The sequence below is a fragment of the Rhipicephalus microplus genome, chromosome X (genome assembly GCF_043290135.1).
Source record: "Rhipicephalus microplus isolate Deutch F79 chromosome X, USDA_Rmic, whole genome shotgun sequence".
Taxonomy (NCBI): domain Eukaryota; kingdom Metazoa; phylum Arthropoda; class Arachnida; order Ixodida; family Ixodidae; genus Rhipicephalus; species Rhipicephalus microplus.
This window is the reverse complement of record NC_134710.1, coordinates 294325462-294348400: the sequence shown is the minus strand read 5'-3', so window position 1 is coordinate 294348400 and position 22939 is coordinate 294325462. Positions and strand designations below refer to the sequence as shown.

General features: G+C 45.5%; 2 protein-coding genes across 6 annotated transcripts in view; one reads left to right on the top strand and one right to left on the bottom strand.

Annotated features, from left to right (window-relative positions):
- The first annotated feature begins 296 nt into the window (after positions 1 to 296).
- Positions 297 to 12507, top strand: LOC142776168 (uncharacterized). 5 transcript variants are annotated; one of them, XM_075879369.1, is made up of 5 exons: positions 297 to 665; positions 5675 to 5729; positions 7881 to 8107; positions 11901 to 12060; positions 12158 to 12507. In XM_075879369.1, the coding sequence occupies exons 1-5, from the start codon at positions 519 to 521 to the stop codon at positions 12418 to 12420; spliced, it is 852 nt and encodes a 283-aa protein (XP_075735484.1). In that variant the 5' UTR covers positions 297 to 518; the 3' UTR covers positions 12421 to 12507. The 5 variants fall into 5 exon arrangements, with proteins under 5 accessions (XP_075735484.1, XP_075735485.1, XP_075735483.1 ...); XM_075879370.1 differs by having other exon boundaries at positions 297 to 675; positions 5667 to 5729; positions 7881 to 7969; XM_075879368.1 differs by having other exon boundaries at positions 297 to 675; positions 5667 to 5729.
- A 5325-nt stretch (positions 12508 to 17832) lies between these two features.
- The window catches only part of LOC142775281 (uncharacterized), an 89473-nt gene continuing 84366 nt past the window's right edge, over positions 17833 to 22939 (bottom strand). Inside the window, exons 15-17 of the mRNA XM_075876615.1 lie at positions 22791 to 22886; positions 21225 to 21357; positions 17833 to 18175 (exon numbers count right to left, since the gene is read on the bottom strand). Of these exons, the coding sequence (XP_075732730.1) occupies positions 17893 to 18175; positions 21225 to 21357; positions 22791 to 22886 (512 nt within the window). The 3' untranslated portion in view covers positions 17833 to 17892. The remainder of the gene's footprint in view (positions 18176 to 21224; positions 21358 to 22790; positions 22887 to 22939) is intronic.

Sequence of the window (22939 nt, the reverse complement as noted above, 5' to 3'; positions counted from 1 at the left end):
GCTGCCGTGTGTCTGCGCCGCAACACCTCTTTGTTAAAAGTCTTTCAACTTTGTAAAAGACCGCTTACTTAAAAGACTTTTTGCGCGCCCGTGTGACACAGGTATAAACAAATTGCCAGTTCACTGTTGAATTCTCGATGGAAACAAACAGCTGATCCGAGACGCAAGCTTGGCTTGGCACTGGCTTGGCCGTTCATACAGAGCCAAAAGCCGCTGCAGGAAACTGGATTGCGGATCGTATTGAGACAAAATATTTTATACATTTTTGTTTTCTTAGTTTCATTTCTCTAATTGCTCTTGTGATGGCGTGGACCGCGCTTCGTGATCTCATGTACCGGCGCACTGTTTTTAAGTTTAGTAGGGCGCACGATAATACATGATTGCGTGCTTTAATTTAAAAAGATTCGCGAGTATGGCAGCAACACTGCAATGTCGGGAAGAGGCACGGGGAAGAGGATAGTAGTAGAACCAGTAGCAGCTGCATGCCCGGGTGGAGCGACTGATGCCCAGATGGAGGAATGTCAACCCGATGCCTTTTGTGTTGGCCGTTCTGGCAGTTCCGCCGACTTTATAGAAAGAGACGACCCCGTCGCTTGTCCTCTTCTCTTTTCCTTCGGGCATCAGCGACAACATTGACGGACGACGTGTTCGACTTCACCGTGCACGTGAGTATAGGTTGGTTTTTCATTCGAGTGAATTCTTGTTCAGATTTGCAACTTGTCGGCTTCATCTTGATCACCTGTCACCGGCAGTAAGTCACATACGTGTGATATTTAGGTGAAATAAATGATAATGCACATTTTCTGCCCCATTTGCGTGACTTCGCTACACCAGGACATGAGGTAAAGCCTTTGTCGCCTAGCCACTAGCAGGCAAGATCGATCACTCGCATCCTTCAGTTCACGAATCAACGCGCCTGCCTTAAAATTAGTAAGCTGCTCGCAAAGAAATCTTACCGAGGCAATTTTGTTTTCTGTGAACAATGCACCGTAGATTTGTCTTGAATAACAAAAAAAACTTGAAAAATAAATGTCGCGACCTTTTAGAAAACGCCGTGTCTAAAAGCTAGACGCGGCATTTTGTAAAAGGCTCATTAAATTCAGTATGTTTTCGTAGTTTCTGCTTGAAATTATTACTGTATATGAATTTCATGGCCCAATCTTTTGCTTTGGCTGAAAATCTCGGCGGCAAAAACTTTGTTCAGTGTCCCTTTAAGGGCAGGTGTAGATGCCATCATTTCAGTCGCAAATCTTTTTGCTAGTCGGTCGGCTGGTTAACAATAAGGGTGCTAACTAGAGTTCCAGATTTCATCAGCAACACATCGTCATGGCTTCATCAGATGCTGCATTATATACATTCTATCCTCGTTTTTAAATAGGTGTACCGTATGGTCCACTGTTACAGGAAACAAGCGAGCTCATGGACAGTGAGCCATGTGGTGCCAACTGGCAGCGAGGCTTGTGAATGGGACGCATGCGCATAGAATCGGGGTGCGCCCAGTTTTGTCTGCCATTTCTCCGCCTGTACGCATGACAGCATTGGAAAGCGCATCCGTATTTTAGCTGCGCAATTTATCTAGCCCAGTGCCTCCTGCTTCAGGGATTTCCTGTGAGCACAAAAAATGCATGATTTTAATCGTTGCTGCAGTGTTTTGCAAGTTGTCACCGTAAAGCACATCATATTTTTCGCATAATGCTCGCTGCAACTAGCAAGTTTCGATGACTCAAAATGCTGTTCAGGTCTGATGTAGCAAACATTTTAAGCTCGTCCTCGTGACCATGAAATATTGGTTTAATAAATAATGGAAGGCAGAGTTCGTATCAGTTGATTTACAGTGTGAAAATGAAAAGTGCGAAGGACCGTGCCTCGCAAGTAAGCCCCGAGAGCATGAGCAGAGAAGTAGCAGATGAGGATGCTCATGCGCTGCATTTCCAAATCTCACCAGCACTAATGCTTGACGGACTGCTGGCCACGCACTAGCGTGTTCTTTCTGAAACAGGACTTTGGCCCTGTAAGCAAGTTCTTGAAGGGCATAAGTAAAACGTAGAATGGGCCCCCTAAATGCACCCATGCTTGAACCATTGGGCTTATGAATTAGTGCCCTTTTCAAAATACAACTATTCTGAGCTATAAATTGTGACAGAACAGTGCACGAAGTTTAAAAATGGGAAAAAAGTCTTTAAATGTCCCCTTTATACATAGTGTTCTTGTGATGTCACTTCTGCCGTTGTCGCCCTCTCCCGCCATGCCCGGGCAACTCCCTGGGTACCTACGGCAGTTCACGTGCTGCAGTGCGGTTTGTTGGGGGCTCGTCATCTGTTGCTGTGAACGATGTGGAAGCATTGTGGTTTTTTGTTGTCTTACTTTAACGAGCTCATTGGATTAGGAAGGCCTCGCTCGTTCACTCGATACAAGACCAGATAATCAAGATGTGAGACACATATACCAGCCACGGCGTACACCAGCTGCCCGCCACAACCTATGAGGGCCTATTATCTTGCTTTCACTACAGATTGCCTGGCCCAAAAACAAGTGAAAGCTCAAAATCTCTCGAGCCGCACTTTTAAGAGTGGATGTGCGAAGCACAGCTGCTCCCATCGAAAACTAGTCGTGCAGAGCTAGGCAAGTTTACAAGAGATATAATATTATGAATATATTGTCACGGCCTACGCCACCAAAGTAGCAATGCCCCCCCCCCCCCCCCAAGTGTTTTAAACAGTGCTGATGTTGAGCTTGAGCCTCTTTGATTGCAATTTGTGGAAATAGTCGAGGAAAATATTATACAAGGCAGATAGCGACTTTGCGTGGTGTGTGCCGCGGTAATGCCAGTCATCACTTTATTTTCCGCGTATGCTTTAACACACTTTTCACTTTGTATTTTTGCTTTTGTTGTACACTAATGTACAGTGGAGTCACTGAACATGATAGAGACCGTGTATAGAATTAATTGACTAATTAAAAAAAATCCTGACGCCCAACTTGAACCGATTGATTGGCTGTACTTCAAAGTGAACTAATATTGTTTCCCATTCTTTATAGTTTGTTTCAATGCAATACCAAATCTCCGCGATCGCCATCACGATTTTAACCGCCTTCCTCGCCATCATGATTTTAACTGCGGACAAGTTTGTATGTACAGTATCTTGGTAAGCTATATCTGTTTGCAGGTAAATACTTGGCTATGGCACTTACCCGTAATGAAGTTGCACCTGAAGATGCAAATATTGCAAAGTTTCTTCAAGTAGCTTTTGTTAATCTGCACCAGCCAAATACGCTGGTACTTTTAGGAAAATCGGAATGTGCGTTCTCAATTTCAGGTTATAACTTTCAGCGAAGAAACACCCTAAGCTCTGCTCTCTCTGCGTGGACTACTAAATCAACTTGCCTCACTAGCAGCTCATAATTTCTCAAACTTGCATCGTGAGGCAAAACTAAATGGGTGCAAGCACGAGGAGACAACATGGCAGTTGTAGGCAACAGATTCGGTTGGTGCCCGGGCATGTTGGTGGCGCATTTCGGAAGTGACGAAAAGGCGCTGCGAGATGCACGTGCACACTTTGTATAGTTGCTGTATTGGACAGCAAACTTTTTTTCTTATCTGAGCAGTTTTACCAAAGGAAGCTTCATCATATGGCGTGATAAATGAAGCGAACCCACAGGTTGAACCACATCATAGCCTCGCTGTGCTTTTGTACTTTTTTTAGCTCGCAAAATTTATTTGTACATATAAGTGACAACTTGCCAGTAATAAGGCAGCACTTGTTTCTTTACCATATGATCATCTGCGGTGTGCTGCTGCCTCAATATTTCAAATTCTAAGCATTTACACCATTGTATGCTAACTTTTCCTTCAAAGTGAGACAAGCCACATGTGTATCGTAGATCAAGAAGCATGCCAGTTTTACGTACTTCCAAGGTAAACATCAGAAATGCACAGTTGATCAAAAATACTAGTTTAATGGAATGGTGCATCTACATAGCAGAGCACCTGTGGCACCTCGGGAACAAGATAATGCCACATATGTTACAAGAGATAATTAAAAAAGACAGGGGACGTTCCGTGAACAAATAGAAACAAAAATAAAATGGCACGTGGTAGCGAGCGAAGGCGGCAGGGTGGGGGGGGGGGGGGGAGCCCGTGGGACTTCAGCGGATGAACGTAACGTGTGTGTTTAATATGTGGGAGAAAAAAAAAATTCAAAATTTTGGCGACTGAAATGAGGGTGACTTAATCAGTGCGCTCATGACGAGAGTAAACACGGTTATTATTTTTTTTTTTTTTCAAATCTTTTTTGAAAGCCACAAAAAATCTGTATGTGGTGCAGCCTAACAGAAGGTCCGTGAAGGCAAATTATGAATTCGTTGTTGTACAAAGGCCTTTTTTTTTTTTTTTTTTTTTTTTTTCATGCGCACCATCCCCGCCGCGGTGGTCTAGTGGCTAAGGTACTCGGCTGCTGACCCGCAGGGCGCGGGTTCGAATCCCGGCTGCGGTGGCTGCATTTCCGATGGAGGCGGGAATGTTGTAGGCCCGTGTGCTCAGATTTAGGTGCACATTAAAGAACCCCAGGTGGTCTAAATTTCCGGAGCCCTCCACTACGGCGTCTATCATAATCATATAGTGGTTTTGGGACGTTAAACCCCACATATCAATCAATCAATCATGCGCACCATAAATAGTGCTCAAAATTTAATTGCATATGTTGTTTTCATCCTCGCTGTATTCCGTGCTGTTTATGATGTAAAAAAAAAGTAGCACGCTGAAGTGGTGCTGCTTTTGGGCAACAGTTGAAAATGGCGGGGTGCATGAATGCGGAATACTGCCGCTTACACTCAAATCACTCTTGTGGTCACCTCCCACTGTTTGCAGCATGTGTTGTGTATACACAGCTGCATATTTCCTAGCTAGAAAAATTTGATTTTAGGTGTTTCACGCCATTTTCTATGTAACTATTCCACAATTGCACACACTGATCAGCAGGCTTTCAATTGCGCTGAAGGACACAGGTGCCATAAAATTCATAGTCGATTCTTTCAAGAAACCGTATGTAAAGGCTGAAGCTTCATGCGTACATACACACACACATACCATATTGTTTTTTGTACTTTATGAAAGCTGCGGAGGTCTCGTGTGCCTCCAAGCGTAACCTGTCTTATTTATTCTCCATCACCGCAAAAGTTTTGTGAGTTTCAAATAAAAGTACTTTGCGCATGGCCACTTTTGGGTAATTTTTTTGTGTAGGTGTTATTTGAGCAGCCTACAGTGTTTACTTTATAAGCCTGTATGTATATGTTGCATTATAAGGATGCAGAATGTGTGTAGCTGTACAATATAGATGAAGTGTAAAAATTAAGTGTGTCTATTGTAGTGTTCTTGCAACCAATCTTACCCCCGTATTCTAGAACGTCCCTCCACTCAGCGCTTCACCTTCACTTGAGATGGCTGATGGGAGCGCCGTCTCTAAGCAGAGAAAATTGCTGCATGTCAGCAATAATCTGCTGTGATTCTCGAGTAGCGCAGCGTCGCTTTCAAACGAGCAGCGGCGCAGTGCTCAACTCTGTCAAGTGAAGGGTGAAAGTCGAGTCGGGGAGCGTTAATGAATATGGGGGTTAGTTTTGTCGTCTTGTTAACCTGCCATTAACACTGGATTGATGCTACTTTGCTCTAGCTGTACAGTGCTCTCCAAGGCTCAAGGAGGCACCGCACGGGGAAGGCTCGGACCAAACCATGCGTGAGTTTCCTTTCATTGTTACACTATGCACGTATTAAGTGATAGACTTTAATGTATGCTATTTGTATTGTGCAAGTTTTTGGGGACATACAACTTCCAACACTTATATGTTTTGACGAAAATCACGCAAGAATGAGAGAAGCTTGTGCAAAAATTATGCAAGAGTGTAAGAAGCTTTTGCAGAAGACTGTGAAATGAAGTTTTGAAATTTTGTGGCAATGTGTCATTGTACAGTGGTCAACAGTCTTGCTCAGCATGCTTGACTGCAGGGCTCCCGGCTGCACAGGTGCATCTACGGAGTGCCTGATGCATGATGGGTCAAATGTCAGCCTGCACACTGGTGCCTCTTATCCCCGTTTGTCTGTTACATCAGTGTCTCTTGTAAAGGGGATCAACTGTGCTACCTTTTTTTTTTCGAATAAAATGAGTTCTTTTTCCAGATTATTGTTGTTTTAAGGTAGAGCCTCACATTTCTATCAAATACTGAAGATTCTATTTTTCTTTCTAGATGCTATGAAGTCACTCCTTGTGTTACAATAGAGTGAACACTGTTATGAGAAAAGCTACTTTGTGGAGTTAACTCACTCCATATTGACTTAACACACAGAATTGGTGAAAACTACACTCCATTCCAGGTGCATTAGGAATAATATTCATTTGCATACTTCTGTTTCTTTTGTTTGTTTGTTGGCTGGAGGTTTGGAGTATAGGGTGGCCAGAGGGCACTGTGTAGTCTTTCTTCATCTTCCCAATTTTGTGAACAGCAATTGATAGCCATATGGGAAGCAGCCAGCATGCTGAAACAGCGGTGCAAGCATGCAAGATGTTCACCATTGCATGCAGTCAGTTGTTGTGAGCAACCTACTGCATACAATTAACTGCGAGTGGTGAACTAACGCTGCACTATGTGTGCCTCCTGGAAAGCTGCAATGGTAAAGTGCCACAATCGTATAGTAACATGGATAACATCGCAATTTGTTTGTTGAATAATTTTGCAACAGAATCAATGGAGTTTTGGATAAATTTATGTATCTGCCTGGTTCATCAAAGCTACAGAGTCAAATGCGGTATATACTCGCGTATTATGTGTACTTTTTTTGTCAATCCGGTCATGTGCGAAGCTAGTGGGAATCGCTGGCCTAAAAGCTCAACTGGGAATATATGTTGCAGGCGCTGTCACAGCTGTCTCAAAGCGGATTGTCATTTGTTTGCTAAGCCTGTTCAAACGCCCCAATTTTCTTGAAGTTCTTCCGAACAGTGCTCACAAAAACCAGTTCCCACGACAGGGTTATACCAGAGAACATAAGTACTCTCCAATAATTGTCGGGAACCCAACGTAAAGTAAGATGCAGACAAGGAAGCGCGATGCCAACACAGTGCTGTGTGTGTCGCCCTTCATGTGTGTGTGTGTCCATTCCTTGTCCCAGTCTTCTATTGCGTTGTGTTCCCTCCGATATCTAACCAACACACCCAAGCTTCTATGCTAAGTCTTATTCAACGCACTCTTCTGCTGGCTCCCATACTGAATATTGCATGTCGAAGAACTCCACGCTGATGTGCTTAGCGGTAGCACGGTTTCAGTTTTCTTCGGTAAGCTTTATAACAGCAATCTGCCTCGTATATAATTATTGTAGCCTATCACAAGGAACGGTAAAAACGCAATGACCAGATGGCGAAACCGAAAAAAAAAATGAGTGCGAAAACCTGCCTCATCTAGTTGATGTGACAGGTCCTTGCACGCGTTCAACATCTGTGCTGTGTCTCGGGAATACATTCTTGCCGTGGAAGAGGTGGGAAGATAGGAGGCAAAACTTTAGGCATTTCGCACTACACATAAACAGGTTTCAGTTTTCAAGTTCGATATTCTAGGGAAAGCATAAAAGTTCATGGAAGAAGGGACCTTGCACTCAGTCCATTTTGTGTAAGACTGCACTCGCCTGCTCGACAAGAGATTTGCCTGACCAGAGCATCATGAAGTCAAATGTGTCTGTGTGTGTGCTGGCAAGGTGGCTCGGGCTGGTTGGGGAGGGCAAAGTATGCGAGCAAAAAGTTTCTTGTAGTAAAGCAGGCTGGCTAATTATACTGGTGAGCAAATTATGTGAGGATGCAAATTGTGCGAGTAAATATGGTATGTACTCTTGTATGTTTCAGCTCTATTGCTACGGATCCTGCGGATCCAACTTGGCATCCGGCAGCAACAAAGAGAGGTTCTGCAGGAGGTGCGACAGCTGAAGCACAAGGTACGGCTCTTGTCCGTGCCTCAGCACGCCCAGCCAGCACAGCGCCCCTTTGACCTTCCCCGGCTGCCTGCTGGTACAATTGGAGAAGTGGAGGCAGCAGAGGCAGCTGTGCAGAGTAAAGCTGTGGCTGCGGCTTTGGTGTATATTTCTTGATTTTTAATATGCCTATGTAACATGCAGAAATTTAGTACTGCTTTAAGATACTGTGTTTCGGGAAACAAACTAGTGAGGTTATCTCATGAGGCACTGTACTACAGTCGAATATGAATAATTCGTACTCAAAGAGGCCAGAAAATTTGTTCAAATTAAAAGAAGTTCAAAATAATGAAAGTTACCGTAATTACTTGAATCTAACACGCACCTTTTTTCCGGTTAAGAGAGTTCATAAATCGCATGTGCGTTAGAATCGAGTACGAAAAAAAAAAAATGAATATGGTCATTCTATTGCCATCGCCGCTTACAAAATGGCCGCCCCCTACGTGCGTCGGCATGGCGCGTCGGTCATTTCTGCCTATGTGTTTCCCATGCGCGGCACCTCATACGTGTGCTGAGGAGTTCGTCATCTTGTAGTACATTAGCATCGATGGCATGGTAGGGCCGACTCCAAAAACTCGACGAGTGCACCACAATGCTGCTTCTAAAAGAAAAGTCGTCGCGTGTGCCGGAACGGACAGAAATCGGGCCGCATCGCGGTCATTCGGAGTTCCCGAAACGTGCGTACGGGACTTGCGGAAACAAAAGCAGAATATTGTCGACAGCAAAGATTCACGCAAAGGCTTCAGTGGACCACAGCAGGGTCGGTTTCCACAAATTGAAGAGCTGCTCGGCGAGTATGTGATTAAGCAGTGAGCAGCACAGCGGCCCGTGACGACAGAACTGCTCCAAGTGCAGGCTATACAGTTAGCCTTAAAAAAAGGGCTAGCCTTAAAAAAAGGGCGTGACTGTATACTTTCAGCTTTGTGATCACAATCATTGATCACCTTGACACGGCTGCATCTTGCTTGCAGTGATTGCAGCAGAATGTAATTTTCTTAGAATTGTGTGTTTGCCATGCATGTCTTTTCAGGACAGTGTGTACGTCATCCATGATCACAGGGATAATGATGACAAGCAGTACCGTAATTACTCGGATCTAACGGGCACCTTTTTTCCGGTTAAGCGAGTTCAAAAATCACATGCGCGTTAGAATCGAGTACGAAAAAAATGAATACGGTTATTCTATAGCCATCGGCATTTCCGAAATGGCCACCCCCTACGTGCGTCGGCCATTTCTGCCTATGTGTTTCCCATGTGCAGCACTTCGCACGTGTGCTGAGGAGTTCGTCATCTTGTAGTGCATTAGCATCGACGGCATGGAAGGGCAGACTCCAAGAATTCGAGTGCACCACGATGTCGCTTTTGAAAGGAAAGTCATCGCGTGTGCAGAAACAGACGGAAATCGAGCCGCATCGCGGTCGTTCACAAAACGTGCGTTCCCGTTTCCTGAAACGTGCGTGCAAGACTGGCGGAAACAAAAGCGGAAGATTGTCGACAGCAAAGCTGCACGTAAAGGCTTCAGTGGACCACAGCAGGGTCAGTTTCCGCAAATTGAAGAACTGCTCGGCGAGTATGTGCTTGAGCAGTGAGTGGCACAGCGGCCCGTGACGACAGAACTGCTCCAAGTGCGGGCTATGCAACTAGCCTTAGAAAAAGGTCTTACGCAGAGCCAGTTTAAAGCGAGCAGGTGCTGGCTAACGAACTTTATGAAGAGAAAAGGCGAACGGGCATATGCCGGAAGTTGCCGGAGGAGTACGAAGAAAAGCTTCAGAGTCTTCAGAGGTTCCTCCTAAACTTGCGGCACAACAACGGCTACCTGCTTGGGCAAATCGGGAATGCCGATCACACGCCTCTTTACTTCGACATGCCTGGCACCACAACCGTCTAGGAGAAGGGGGCGAAGCAAGTTTGTGTACTGACATCGGGCCACGGTAAAACTAGAGTGACAGCAATGCTCTGTTGCACGTCAGATAGGCATAAGCTTCCCCCGTACTTCATATTTAAACGGAAGACGCTCTCAAAAAGAGTCGTTTTCGCGAGTGGTGTGATCAAGCGGGCTAACGAGAAAAAAGGGTGCGCATTGCAACCGATGTCTTTTTTTTTTTTTTTTTTGTCGTCGTGGAAACCGGGCGCGCGTTACAATCGAGGGTGCGGTAGAATAGAGTGAATAGGGTAAACGAGCGGAGGGCTTACCATGCAGTGATGCATGTGCATGGAGAAGTTTTATTCACAAATTACAGGACATCCGTCATTAATTAAAGTAGTCAATACATGTCTGTACACGTTGGCCTTGCAACGAGTCAACAAGTTTTGCGTGCAGTTTGCAAAGCATTTGTACTTCAGCTTCAGTATTCTCCTGGCAAAAGAAGTTGCGCGCGGCAATGTCCAGTGCTGACACTCTTCGAAGATAACTGTGTTTCCACTGTTACCATCTGCGCTGCAGCCGGAGCGTGGCCAGCACATGATGAGAATGGAGGAGCGTCTCCACCTGGAGAAAAGCAGATCGGCATTCGAGAGAGAAACACTCCGCGGCAGCTTTTTTTTTTTTCTCTCTTCATGCGCGGTGTTGAAAGGAGAAGAGTCTCTACATAGCAGGAACGAAAAACAGGGAAGCGTGACACCGGCGCGTTGCAGATCGGCATGAGAGAGCCAACTCTCTGCGACAGCTTTTTTTCCCCTCTTTCTCTTCATGTGCAGTGTTAAGAGGAGAAGGGTCTCTACGTGGCAGGGACGGAAAAAGCCGAAGCGGGGCACAGGAATGTCGCAGATTGGCATTTGGCAAACATTCCACCGCAGTCTTTTCTTTCCTTTTCTTCATTTTCTTCTTCAAGCACAGCGATGAGGTGTCTGAAGTGCCACCGCAGGATGGGGCGGGGTGCTGAGAGCATTTTCGGAACGCGGTATAGCTTTGATAGGACCACAGCGTCAGTTCGAATTAAGTGTGTTGGAATTAATGAGATTCGACTGTATTTACTATAGTCTGTGAAGTCTGAGTGAACTGTCCTAAGCTAGCAGACGATGTAGGCGGCATCGTGTGTTTGATGGGCAGTGACTAGCAGTAGCCTGCTTAAAACAGACATTCAGTAATTTTGTTCATTTATCACCCTATTTCGTGTCCGCTGTGGCTCTCTCTACATTGAGCTACAGTTCACCCTGCCTTGTGTTAGCCGATTTCTTACTTTTTTAAAAATCTAACATGCACCCAATTTCGCAGTGTGAAGAAAAATGCACCTTTGTTTATTGTGATGAGATTTCTATAGCGACATGCCTCTTTGTTGGCTATCACAGAAAAATATAAACAGCAAATGGTGCGACCATCTAGTGCGACCTTTATTTTTCTATCAGTTTCATCTATGACCAAGATTTGGTCGCTCTAAGGTTGCCTCTTAGTACGCCTTGATCATGTTCATTTATCTTGTTGTGCTCTGCTTACAATGCATTGATTAAAAACATGTCCAAGCTTCTTTTTGAATTCCACATATTTTATCGTTTTTCACCTGTAGAAGCTACTCCTGGTCAACATTCAGGCAAAGACATTGTAACCTCGAAGAAACGTGTATTGGAATTTGAGCACTGTACAAAGTAATTATACTATTTCATAGCTAGAATCAATATTTATTAAGGGTTATAACAGTGTTGTATTTGATTTCATAACAGCGAAACTGCATTCAGAGAAGGACTCTGAAAGGTTCTCACACTGAGTGTGAGAGGGCTGATGTGGAAACCATTTTAGGTCAAGTGAGTTGAAGTTAGCGTAAAAAAACAATGAAATGGTGTGGTGCCCAAAAATTCAAGTTGTTGTTTTCAGTGTCCTGTTCTTGCAGATTTTTATCATGAAAACATTTCGATGTGCTGTTGCGTTTACCCCATCTATGCTTCTTGCATTTTTTTACAGCGCAAGCACCTCCTGCAGATTGGGGGACGTGGCCTCCGAGAAATTGGTGTGAATGCCATGAAGGCTGTATTGGCACATGACGTGCAAGTGCTGTACAGCCTTCATGGCAGAAAAGGGAAAAGGGCCTTTGTGAACCTGAGGCTCTGTAGATTAGTGACAGGTTAGACTTGTTCATTGTTTTATGTGTGTGTACCCTTGTGTATTCTCTGTACTGCAGTGCTTCATGTGTACTATGGTATTTCTGTTCTTGTATGCAGATGTCATCTGCCAAAAAGCAGGGTGCGACCAGGCGGAGGCCCTCAACTTTATTAAGAGGTGGCTGCCAGGGTCTGGTGATCGCTGTGGGGGCAGGAAGCGGCGCTTCAGAGAAGCATTTGTTGTGGAGCAGCCCGATGATCCCCACTCTCAGAGTGCAGATTATCGGCTGCTCGCGGCAGCTGGCTTCCTGCCCAGCCACAGCAGCCAGGGCCTTGACAGCACCACTGTCACTGTGCCCCCAACGCAACCTGACCTGCAGTAGAGCGGGGCTTTTTTAGTTGTGTATATATATTTTTCAATATATACATTTTTCGTTGTATCAAATAAAAAAAAAACAAAGAATAAATAATCTGCAGACTGTCGGTGGTGCACTGTTCGGCTAGCTTATGCTGATTCGGAAGCACCATCACCATGTTTTAGTTACAAAAAAATGCTCTAAACTATGAATATTCTCGATTACCATGTGGGGGACATATGTGGGGATTGCAAGTGGGGGACATACGCTTTCAACATTTACTTCCTAACGACTTTTTTCGATCTGCTGTACCAAATACCAGTACCAAATAAAGCACTCGCTATTGCAAAAGATAAATTGGTAAAAAAATAAACTACACTTTTAGTGTTAGCAAAGGGAATGAGGTATAAAAGATGAAATAGATCGAGTAACTGCTTTCAGTTCTCAGCATTCAATTTTCTGTTGCCCCAAGTATACAGGGCTGCAAAGCTACAAGAGCGGGTCATCGAGGCATATTGTTTAAATCTTCTGGTAAGAAAAATTCCCTACTAATAATGGTTACATAATGGCAAGCCAATCAGTAGTCAATATTCGTCGTGCAGGAAACATCGGTGTAATAACGGCATTTGATTGGCTGCAATGTGGCCCTGGATTGGTCCAATGTCGGTCGTACATCCGTAGCCAATATTCGTCGTGCAGCTAACATCGGCGTAAAAATGGCATGTGATTGGCTGAAATATGGCCCAATGTTGGCCGAACATTGGCAGCTTTGTCGGCAATACGATGGGCCTTCGTCGGCCCAATGTTGGTTGCATACTGGCTAAAACATCGGCAAAACGTCAGCCCATCATTGGCTTGAACGTCGGCCCGACATTGGAAGAAGTTGCACTTCCGACGTCGGCCCGACGTCGGTGCCGATGTTAGCCGATGTTGGTCCAAGATTGTCCAACGGCGGCGTGCTGCCTGGGCAGTGAATGTTTCCTCCGATAGCAGCATTTGCTGGAGAGAAGTAGTTCCCTGCAAAACAAGCCTCGGGTTTCGCGACGGCCTAACTTCGGAACGAGGAGCTATGATAGAGGAAGGCAGAGAAATTGGCATCCTAAAAGGCATAAACAATGCTGAGCTTGTCAGGTGATGAACAGCTTCTCAACCTGAGAACATAGTAGTTTCATTAGGAACAAGGACTGCTGGAAACCTCTGAGAGGCCAAGCACCTATGAAGAAGTGCTGCCCGAGTAAGGGCAGCCTGAAAGCCATGACAAATATTGTGAAGCTCGACGATGTAGATAAAAGCTTCGAGAGCAGGGAACAAAGAAGTTCCATCCAGAATTAGGTGTGTCTAATAATGTCTCAAAAGCCGAGCACATTACTGGCTACCTCTCAGAAGCTCAATTGAAGGAGCGCTAAAACGTCGCTGGGATGATGACAGCAATTACCACAAAGGCTCCGAAATGGTGGCCACTGATACTTTTCAATCGGTAAAGGTAGCAACAGGCACCCCGTCGATGGTCCTGGATCATACGTATATCGCGCTCATAGAGAAAGGGAATGTTAGTTTACTGAACAGTGGCAGCACTATTTGCCTCAGAAAGCAGAATGGGAGTGCAGAAGCACTCGTCCAAGTAAGTATTGAGTCAGATGTTGGCCTTTAGCATATGGACACGTGACAAAACAGAATGTCCATTTTGAGAAAGTGAACAGCACTGAACACCACAAAAAAGTTTAAGCCGAAGCAAACCATGATAACCGATTGCAAGAACATTCAACTTTAGGAAGCGAAGCAATTCATGCACTTCGCCTCACGTCTCAGGTTACAGAGGGCACTCAAAGTGCGCATTGTTTAAACTGTGAGACAGAGGAAACCGTTCGGGTGAAGTAAGATGTTCAGACGCTCCTGTCTCTGTGCGCCGGGAGGCAACGCGTCGCATTTGGGTTGAATCTATGCTACGTTCGGGTGTGGAATCCGGTTCACTGTCTGGTCAGTTTCTTGTTGGTCGCAACACTTGTGCCTCATTGAATGCGCTTGAAGGCGTTGAGCTTTCATTGTTTTGTATACTTGCTAAAAAAATGAAAACTACCCAGACGCCAGTGGCAGCCTGCCTTCCTCAGATGCGGATTTGCGCGCACTGATTCTCACTCTGATTCGCGAGGAACTTCAAGTGCAAGGGTTGCCATGTGCACACGCCCCTCGGCCTCACTCTCAATCTGCTGGTCTGCGCGAAATCATCAAAGAAGAGCTCTCATCCATGGCTGGCGCTCTCCCATCGAACACTACGGCACCACCAACACCACCCATGACGTATGCACAAGTCGCTGCCATACCACCTGCCTTGGTTCAGCACGCGCATCCTATTCCTGCGCAGTCAACGTAGCAGCATTTGCACCACACTCGCCTGTCCCAGCGCCAGTACCAGCGCCTGTGACAGCTCCAGCGCACTACGCCCCCTGGCACTCGCCTCACCCAATATGTTACTATTGTGGCATTCGGGGTCATATTTCACAATTTTGCCGCAAGCGCCAACAGGACGAACGCCGTGGCTACGGTGATTACGAAAGGGATTCGGAACCATCCTCGAACCAGTACCAGCGACGCCCTACGACACGTTCCTTCTCTCCGACTTCTCCACTCGCCGCACCTCGCCCCTGCTATCCCGGACCCCGCCGGTCCCCTTCACCTCTGCGACGCTCAACATCTCCTCTGAGACCGGCTGTACCTACTTCTGACTACCACTAGGAAAACTAGCCGGTGCAGTTTTTGGAGGGAAAGCTTCATCGCTCGAACAAACACCAAGACCTCCAGAGGGCTTAGCCAACTTGTTATTAGTGTATGCGGAAGGGGTAGCAGTTCAGGCATTGGTGGACACGGGGGCTGCTATTTCTGTTATTCATGCGGATTTGTGTACTCGTCTACACAAGGTTACCACCCCTTATTCTGGCACTCTCTTACGTGGCCCAAATGACTCGCAGATACGGCCATCAGCCCAATGCACCGTTAGAGTTTTCATTGATGGGATCCGCCATCATATTCAATTCCGTGCTGGCTTCTTGTGTTTTTATGCTTAATTTAGGATGGGGATTTCTTCCTGATGCTGCTGCTTTAATCTATTGTGGACAACGACTCATACATATGCGAGAAACGGATGATATTTCCCCGAAATCTTCATGGGACCGGCTACGAACAGCCAATGACTTCCTTGTGCCACCTAACCACGAGCATGTTATCACGGTTATGTCTGACTCCATGGACCACGGTGACGTCCTAGTCAGTCAATCAGGGCGTTGTCTATCCAGTGGGATTGCACTTTCATCGAGTCTTGTCCGCTTCTCCGACCGCACCGCATTTCTCGCAGTACTGAATATCACCAATAAGCCGATTCTGCTGACCAAGGGCAATGTTGTATTTTCCCGCGTGGACACACAACCTATCTCTGTAGTCGCTTCAGATACCTGTCTGGTGGAATCACGTTCAATACCAACAGATGCTCCACCTACTACGGCTCTCATCAATGCCATCAGCACGGATCTCACTCCCCCGCAAGCAGACGAAACTAGCATAATTTTTTTTTCGATGTACATTCCACTGCTCTAAGCCAGACTTCTGCGGTGGCTCATCGCATACACACCGACGGAACTTCTATTGTCTGTCGTCGACCATACCGTGTTTCTTCCAGCGAATGCGAGATCATCGACAAGCACGTTGCTGATATGCTCAAGCGAAACATCATCCGCCCCTCCTCAAGCCCTTGGTCGTCACCTGTCGTTCTCGTACGAAAAAAAAGACGGTTCGGTGCGATTCTGCGTTGACTACCGCGCAATAAATGATGTAACCAGAAAATACGTATATCCCTTGCCTCGCATTGATGATGCCTTAGATTCCTTACAAGAAGCGGAATATTTTTCAAGCTTTGACCTGTGCTCCGGTTATTGGCAAATTCCAATGCACGAGGATGACAAGGAAAAAACTGTCTTTGCCACACCCGATCAACTCCACATATGAGGTACGGGGCAAGCTTGTGCCCATCTGACGTGTAACAGGGCATTGCCGTAACAGTAGTTTTACCGTGGACTGATGTCAGCACGCGAACTTGCTTCGCCCCATTCTTCTCGACGGTTGTGGTGCCAGGCATGTCGAAGTAAAGAGGCGTCTGATTGACATTCCCGATTTGCCCAAGCAGGTAGCCGTTGTTGTGCTGCAAGTTTAGGACGAACCTCTGAAAACTCTGAAGCTTTTCATCGTAATCCTCCGCAAAACTTTTCGCATATGCCCATTCACCTTCGGAGAAAAAGGCCTTTCATTTTCATAAAGTTAGTAAGCCAGCACCCGCTCGCTTTAAACTGGCTCCGCGTTAGACTTTTTTCTAAGGCTAATTGCATAGCTCGCACTTGGAGCAGTTCTGTCGTCACGGGCCGCTGTGCCGCTCGCTGCTCAAGCACATACTCGCCGAGCAGTTCTTCAATTTGCGGAAACAGACCCTGCAGTGGTCCACTAGAGCCTTTGCGTGAAGCTTTGCTGTCGACAATCTTCTGTTTTTGTTTTCGCCAGTCCCGCACGCACGTTTCGGGAACTCTGACCGACCGCGATGCGGCCCGATTTCTGTCCGTTTCTGCACACGCGATGACGTTTCTTTTAAAAGCGGCATCGTAGTGCACTCGAGTTTCTGGAGTCGGCCCTTCCATGCCGTCGATGCTAATGCACTACAAGATAACGAACTCCTCAGCACACGTACGAAGTGCTGCACATGGGAAACACATAGGCAGAAATGGCCGACGCGCCATGCCGACGCACGAAGAGGGCGGCCATTTTGGAAATGTCGATGGCGATAGAATGACCGTATCCATTTTTTTTCGTACTCAATTCTAACGCGCATGCGGTTTATGAACTCGCTTAATTGGAAAAAAAGGTGTGCGTTAGATTCGAGTAATTACGGTAGTTCTAAAAAAATCATAAGAGTTTCTTTTTTAGGATTTTGCTTGATGCTTTATGGTCCCTCAAAACAATGAGAATTATTCTAAAGATAGAATAGCCCAAAAATTTAGTTCAGGAATAAAAAAATAAACATCTTTGGAGGTTATGTCACAAAAAATTTGACCCTCACAGAGGTAAACTTCTATTGCAAAATGTGCAGTTGCTTTCCTTTTCAGTTGTGCGTATGCTTGCTATAGTGCAGCTGAAAAAAAAGCACTGTTCTATGTATTCCTCTGGCAGCAAGGCCTGCAAACTCCACTACTCGAAAACACAGTCTTTCATATCGGCAGCATGTTACAGGAAGCTTATCAAACAGACCTAAAGATACCAGGATATTCCGTTTAACAAGAGTTCCATTTACCAAGCGACAAACAAGCGTGTAGAATTCAAGTACGAGACCAATTATACCAGAGGCGGTTTCATTTAATAAGCAGCAGTTCCATTCAACAGATTTCCCGTTTACTGAAAGCCTTCTGTAGTTTGTTATACAGACAATTCCGTTATAGTGGAGGTTAAACTGTTCCACAGTGTCCATCACAGTCTATAATTACTAGTATGCTCCCCTGTGCTTGCCGGAGAATCAGCTGTTGAGACTGCTGACACTATGTGTGCACCGTAACACCTGGCCATCTCCTCGTGGATGATGCGCCTGTAGGCTGCCAAGTCTGGGCTCGGGAAAAGCGGCACTGTCGGTGCTCGAGCACTGGGGATTTCTGTGGCACCCCCCGTGTCCTCGCCATAGTCAGACTCGTCTGATTCATCATCTTTGCCGTTCGATTCATCACCTTTGTCACTTTCAGGCTCCTGTTCTAATCTCCTGCAACGAAAAAAACAAAAGTGTGGACTGCAAACTGAAACTTGAAGAAGACTCTTGGACACCAATGTACACCACACCACAAATAAGGATGGATTTCTGCCACCATTCAGTTAATACTGGTGGTTTTACGCCAACGAACCACGATACTGTGATGTAAAACGAGATGAAACAACTATTTGCTAGTGTATTTACACAGATCGATCCAGAAGGAGAACAGCAAGCACAGCAGACAGGCCACTCCTTTTAAGTAGTCTTCTGAACACAGAATATGTCCGACCCAGAGCGTCGGAATGGTTTAGCTGGAGTGACGGCGAATCGTAAAGAGAAACTCGAGACCTCCTTCCCTTTCCCAAATGGCTGTGTGCGTAACATTGGTCGTTTCAAAGCATCGATGAATGCCTGTTACAAGCCCCGTTGTTTAGTGCCCCTAGGCCATTTTTACTTTGTGAATCAGCGGAGGGCCCACTACGTGTCCGTAGGGCAACACGCGAACCTACCGAGCTGTTCACTTTGTTGATGGTTCTGCTGCTGACTATGGTTAAATATGTTCGAGGACCTTATAATGGGTGGCCTTTTAGAGCACCCACTTTTTGCTAAATTCACATATTTTGATGCCTGGCGAGACTGTATGCTTCTGCCACGCAATATATGAAGCGTAAGCTCTTTCCACTACATGACACTGATATAGTGCATTTTTTTTCCGAGGCTATTCTGACAAATATTGTGACTGTGGTAGAACACTTGCTTGACATGCAGACAGCATCGCTCGCCACTTGGACCCTGAAATATTTATTTTATTTGCATCTTATTCTTTCGGTCACGGATAAAGTGATTTTTCACTCTCAACAAATAACTCCGATGTCCTGATTTCTGCAAAATGAGCTCACCAAAGTTATCATATTAAAACTGGCTTCTACTTCTTGGCACATGTCCTACAATTAAACAGAAGGTGCTTCCCACTCACCTCCTAGTGAGCTGGAATGCTCTATTAAACGCTTAATAGATAACCCGGTCTGCCCCACATAGGTCGTTCGGCCACACACCACTCCCATTCTGCAGAGAACAGTGGAGTTTTTTTTTTTTGCAAAGAAAGAGCTTGATCAATTTTAGGCACGAAGCTCCTTAGCTCGGCACTTCAACGTCACCACCAAGCGAAGCTCCTAAGAACAGGCAAGCGTGCCAAGCTAAACAGCTGCTGCACGGGCGCGGCGGCAGATGGCGCGCACACACTTACTTATTCAATGGTTCCCGCCACCAAGCGCAGCAGACACTCTCTTTACGTGAACTTCAGTGCTCTAATGTCATTGTACAAGAAAAAAGCGCAAGTCTGCAGGGCACTTCCCAGAAATCGCACAAACAAAGCCTTTGTCATCGGGCTCATCGTCTGTATAACGAAGACCTGTGCAAACGTGCGCAGATTGTGACACGCTCGTTTCAGACAAAAGAGATGCAGGCCATTATCCAAGAATGCAGGCACACCGAGCACGTCAACAAGCTGTAAAATAACAAAACGGGCCACAGCACCTCAACATCGGTGCTGACTGCAGTTACGAACGAGACTTTATCGAGTGCACTTCTGGACACAGTGGTGGCGTACACGATAGACTTCGATTCAAGAACAATCTGTCTCGCATCGATGATTCCTTGCAATGAGACAAAGCACGAACTGAACACGCAGTCCGAGTGTTCAAAAAGGCGTTTCCCAGTGCCGACGACCACGCTGAGTTTGAATTGCGCGGGACGTGCAAGAGATCACATGCTCGGCAACGTGCCGGCTTTTGGAGTAACAAACGGATTCTGCTACTCGCCAAAACCGCAATAATTGCCGAGGCTGAATCTCATCGAGGAAAGGCTACTCTCGCACTGAATCTCTCTCGTGCACATGCGATCCCTTTCATGTACATCGTCGAATGTCCGCGCCACATCACCGCTCGCCACCTTACCATTTTCTAGAAAGCCAGCAGAGAGAGCGGCAGGCACATAGTCGTTTGAGTCCTATTTCTAAGAAGTTATTTGTACACTGAACACCTGCTGGTTTTAAAAGTACAGAGGGGGCCTTCACGGAGCATTCTGTTAGCACGAGGTCATGACTTATTGAGCACGTGCACTGTTACAGGAGGCAAGTTGGTGTAATTTTAATAAATCAGTCTGTTACAGATGAGTTCTGCGGAAACCCGCAAGTTGGCGGAGGGATTAAAAAAGGGGAAAATCACCCATTTGCAGCATGAAGCTATAAGAAAATCCGTAAGGATTTGTCAGAAAGAAAAGCTTCTTAGTTCCTAAAAAATTCGTCCTGGTGCGAGATTCGCACTCGGGACCAACGCCTTTACAGGGTGGTCGCTCTTCCAGGAAGCTAGCAATTGGCACCGTGAGAGCGAGTTCATCGACAACTCGAAGCATATGGACACAAGGATTTCCTTGTGGCTTCCTGCTACAAACAGGTACACTCTTGCTTTACAAATCGATCTGTGTTCATCCTGTACACTTATGCTCCGACGTCTTCTCCCAGCCACAATAAAGCAGTTTATCTTTACAGAATAATGTCTTAACTACACCTCTTCTCTCAAATGTTGAAGAAAGTGTGTGTGTGTGTGTGTGTGTGTGTGTGTGTGTGTGTGTGTGTGTGTGTGTGTGTGTACGCGTGCTAATCATTTGGATTTTAGAATGTTTGCAACTGCACTCTCAAATCCCCTCAAGCTCTCGAAATACTTCATAGCATGCAAAGGCATTGCACACTCATTTCGCAACTAGTAGTTTTCTCGGCTGTCACAGAAAAAAACTTCCCTTAGCAACTAAAACTTACTAACGCACGCAATATTCATACAACACACACACACACATTATATATATATAATTTTTTTTCACCCACTTTTCTTTATATTTACATTAAAATTCGGTCTAATATTTTCCCCTATACTTTCCTTGGCATTATTGTCTGTTATATCTCATAATTATTGTGTAAAACACTGAAAAACGAGCCCTTAAGTATACACTTCTTTCATATATATATATAATCATTGAATGCCAAAGCAAAAGATTTTAGACATACTCCGTAAGGTGTTCCGGCAACGATTCCGGTAGAACAAGAGGAGACACATTCCTTGTTGCACGCTTCCGCCTCATCTTCACATTGACGGGAAGTGTGAACACCTCAGGGCTGCCACTCAGTTCAGGTGTGTCAGCTGCAAGTGAATATGGTATAATAGTATAACCTAGTTAAGTAACTGCTATAATTTTCTAGCATATAAACAACACCTCTAATGCAAAACCGCCAATAAAAACAGTTTTACTACAAGCAATGAATGTGGTCGCAACAAATCATGACGTTATAAGAATTAAGACTTGGCAGTGAACTTATTTTGAATCGATTGTTTTATTTCCACAAAGCAATCGTTTAATGGAATACGGCTGCACCAGGGCACAAAGAAGTTTTTTGTGGTGCGTCATCTCAACATGAAGTACATAAATGGCAGGAGTGCAGCATGTAAAAGGGTATACTAGCCACTTGCTACGCCCGCCGAAAAGGTGTGTGCACAACAGCGCTTTCAACTGCGCTCTTAAAATCAAAGTTGCTAACTGCTGCTGAAGCAAAGCAACACTGCCTGCTGGGAATGAAACTACTGAAGCAGTCTAGTCATAATGCCCTCGGGTATATAGCTTTCGCCCCAAGACACCGAGACTGGGTAACAGCTGCACCACTGGAAAAGCTCCAGCCCCACCATGCCGCCTGCTAGCACCACCTATAGTGCTCATTGTACCCGCATTTTTTGCGATTCGAAATAATGTGCATTAAATTTATTCAAAATTCGTAGGCCATCGCAAAAGTTTGAGGGTGTGGAGGAAAAACCCGACGTGAAAACAGCTCAATTAGGGGGGAGGGGGGTACTGACTTTATGGTGTTGAACATGATGTGGTTGAAGAAAATGCTGTGTAGGTCATCTGAGTTCCCTTCACTGTGGCTCTTTCCTTTGTTAATACTCTTGTACCCAAATTAAAAACCTCGTTCGAAAGGTTCACAGCCAATCACAGTTTTTTACACTTTTGCAATAGTGCTGAACATTACCGAGATTATCCGCAGTCATGGCAGAAAACTTAACAACAGACCTGCACATGATGCATGCCTATACATTCATTTCCATGAGAGATAACTATAGCGACATGAATAAAAGCACTAAGATGTCCTTAATTTTTAATGACTTTGCCGGTGAAACGCCACATTATAAAAATTATACACTCCTCGCGAGGTTCCCATTTTGGACCAATTGCTCGTATGGTTGTGCCAGAGTAAAACCACACAAGTCAAACCAGGAGTCAGTCAACTTCATGTTTCCAGTCCAAAACTATTTTTTGGCTGAGTTACACAGGAGACACCAAAGTGGTACTGTTTTGAAGGATGTCTTGATCGCACAGGACAGTTTTATCGCTCTCAAGTACTGTCATTATCGAGGCAACACTTGCACCTCGCCCTTATTTCTTATGGCTTTTTTTAATATCAAGAACATTGTGTCCCACAAATAAATTTAATCGCCCCGCCATGCTCACGCATTTATTTGAAACAGCCAGAAACAACAGCACATGAAAAACTGACACTACGAGGTCCTTACGGAGTACTCACTGTAATGTGCTGGCGTGTCGGGGATCGGGAAAGCCACCGTTTTCTTGACGTCGATCGTAGCGCTTACCGGAGAATCGAGCTCTGAAGAGCTGTCATCTGAATGGAGAGATGAAAACCACACAGGAGTCTCGTTTCATACCCAGTTATGA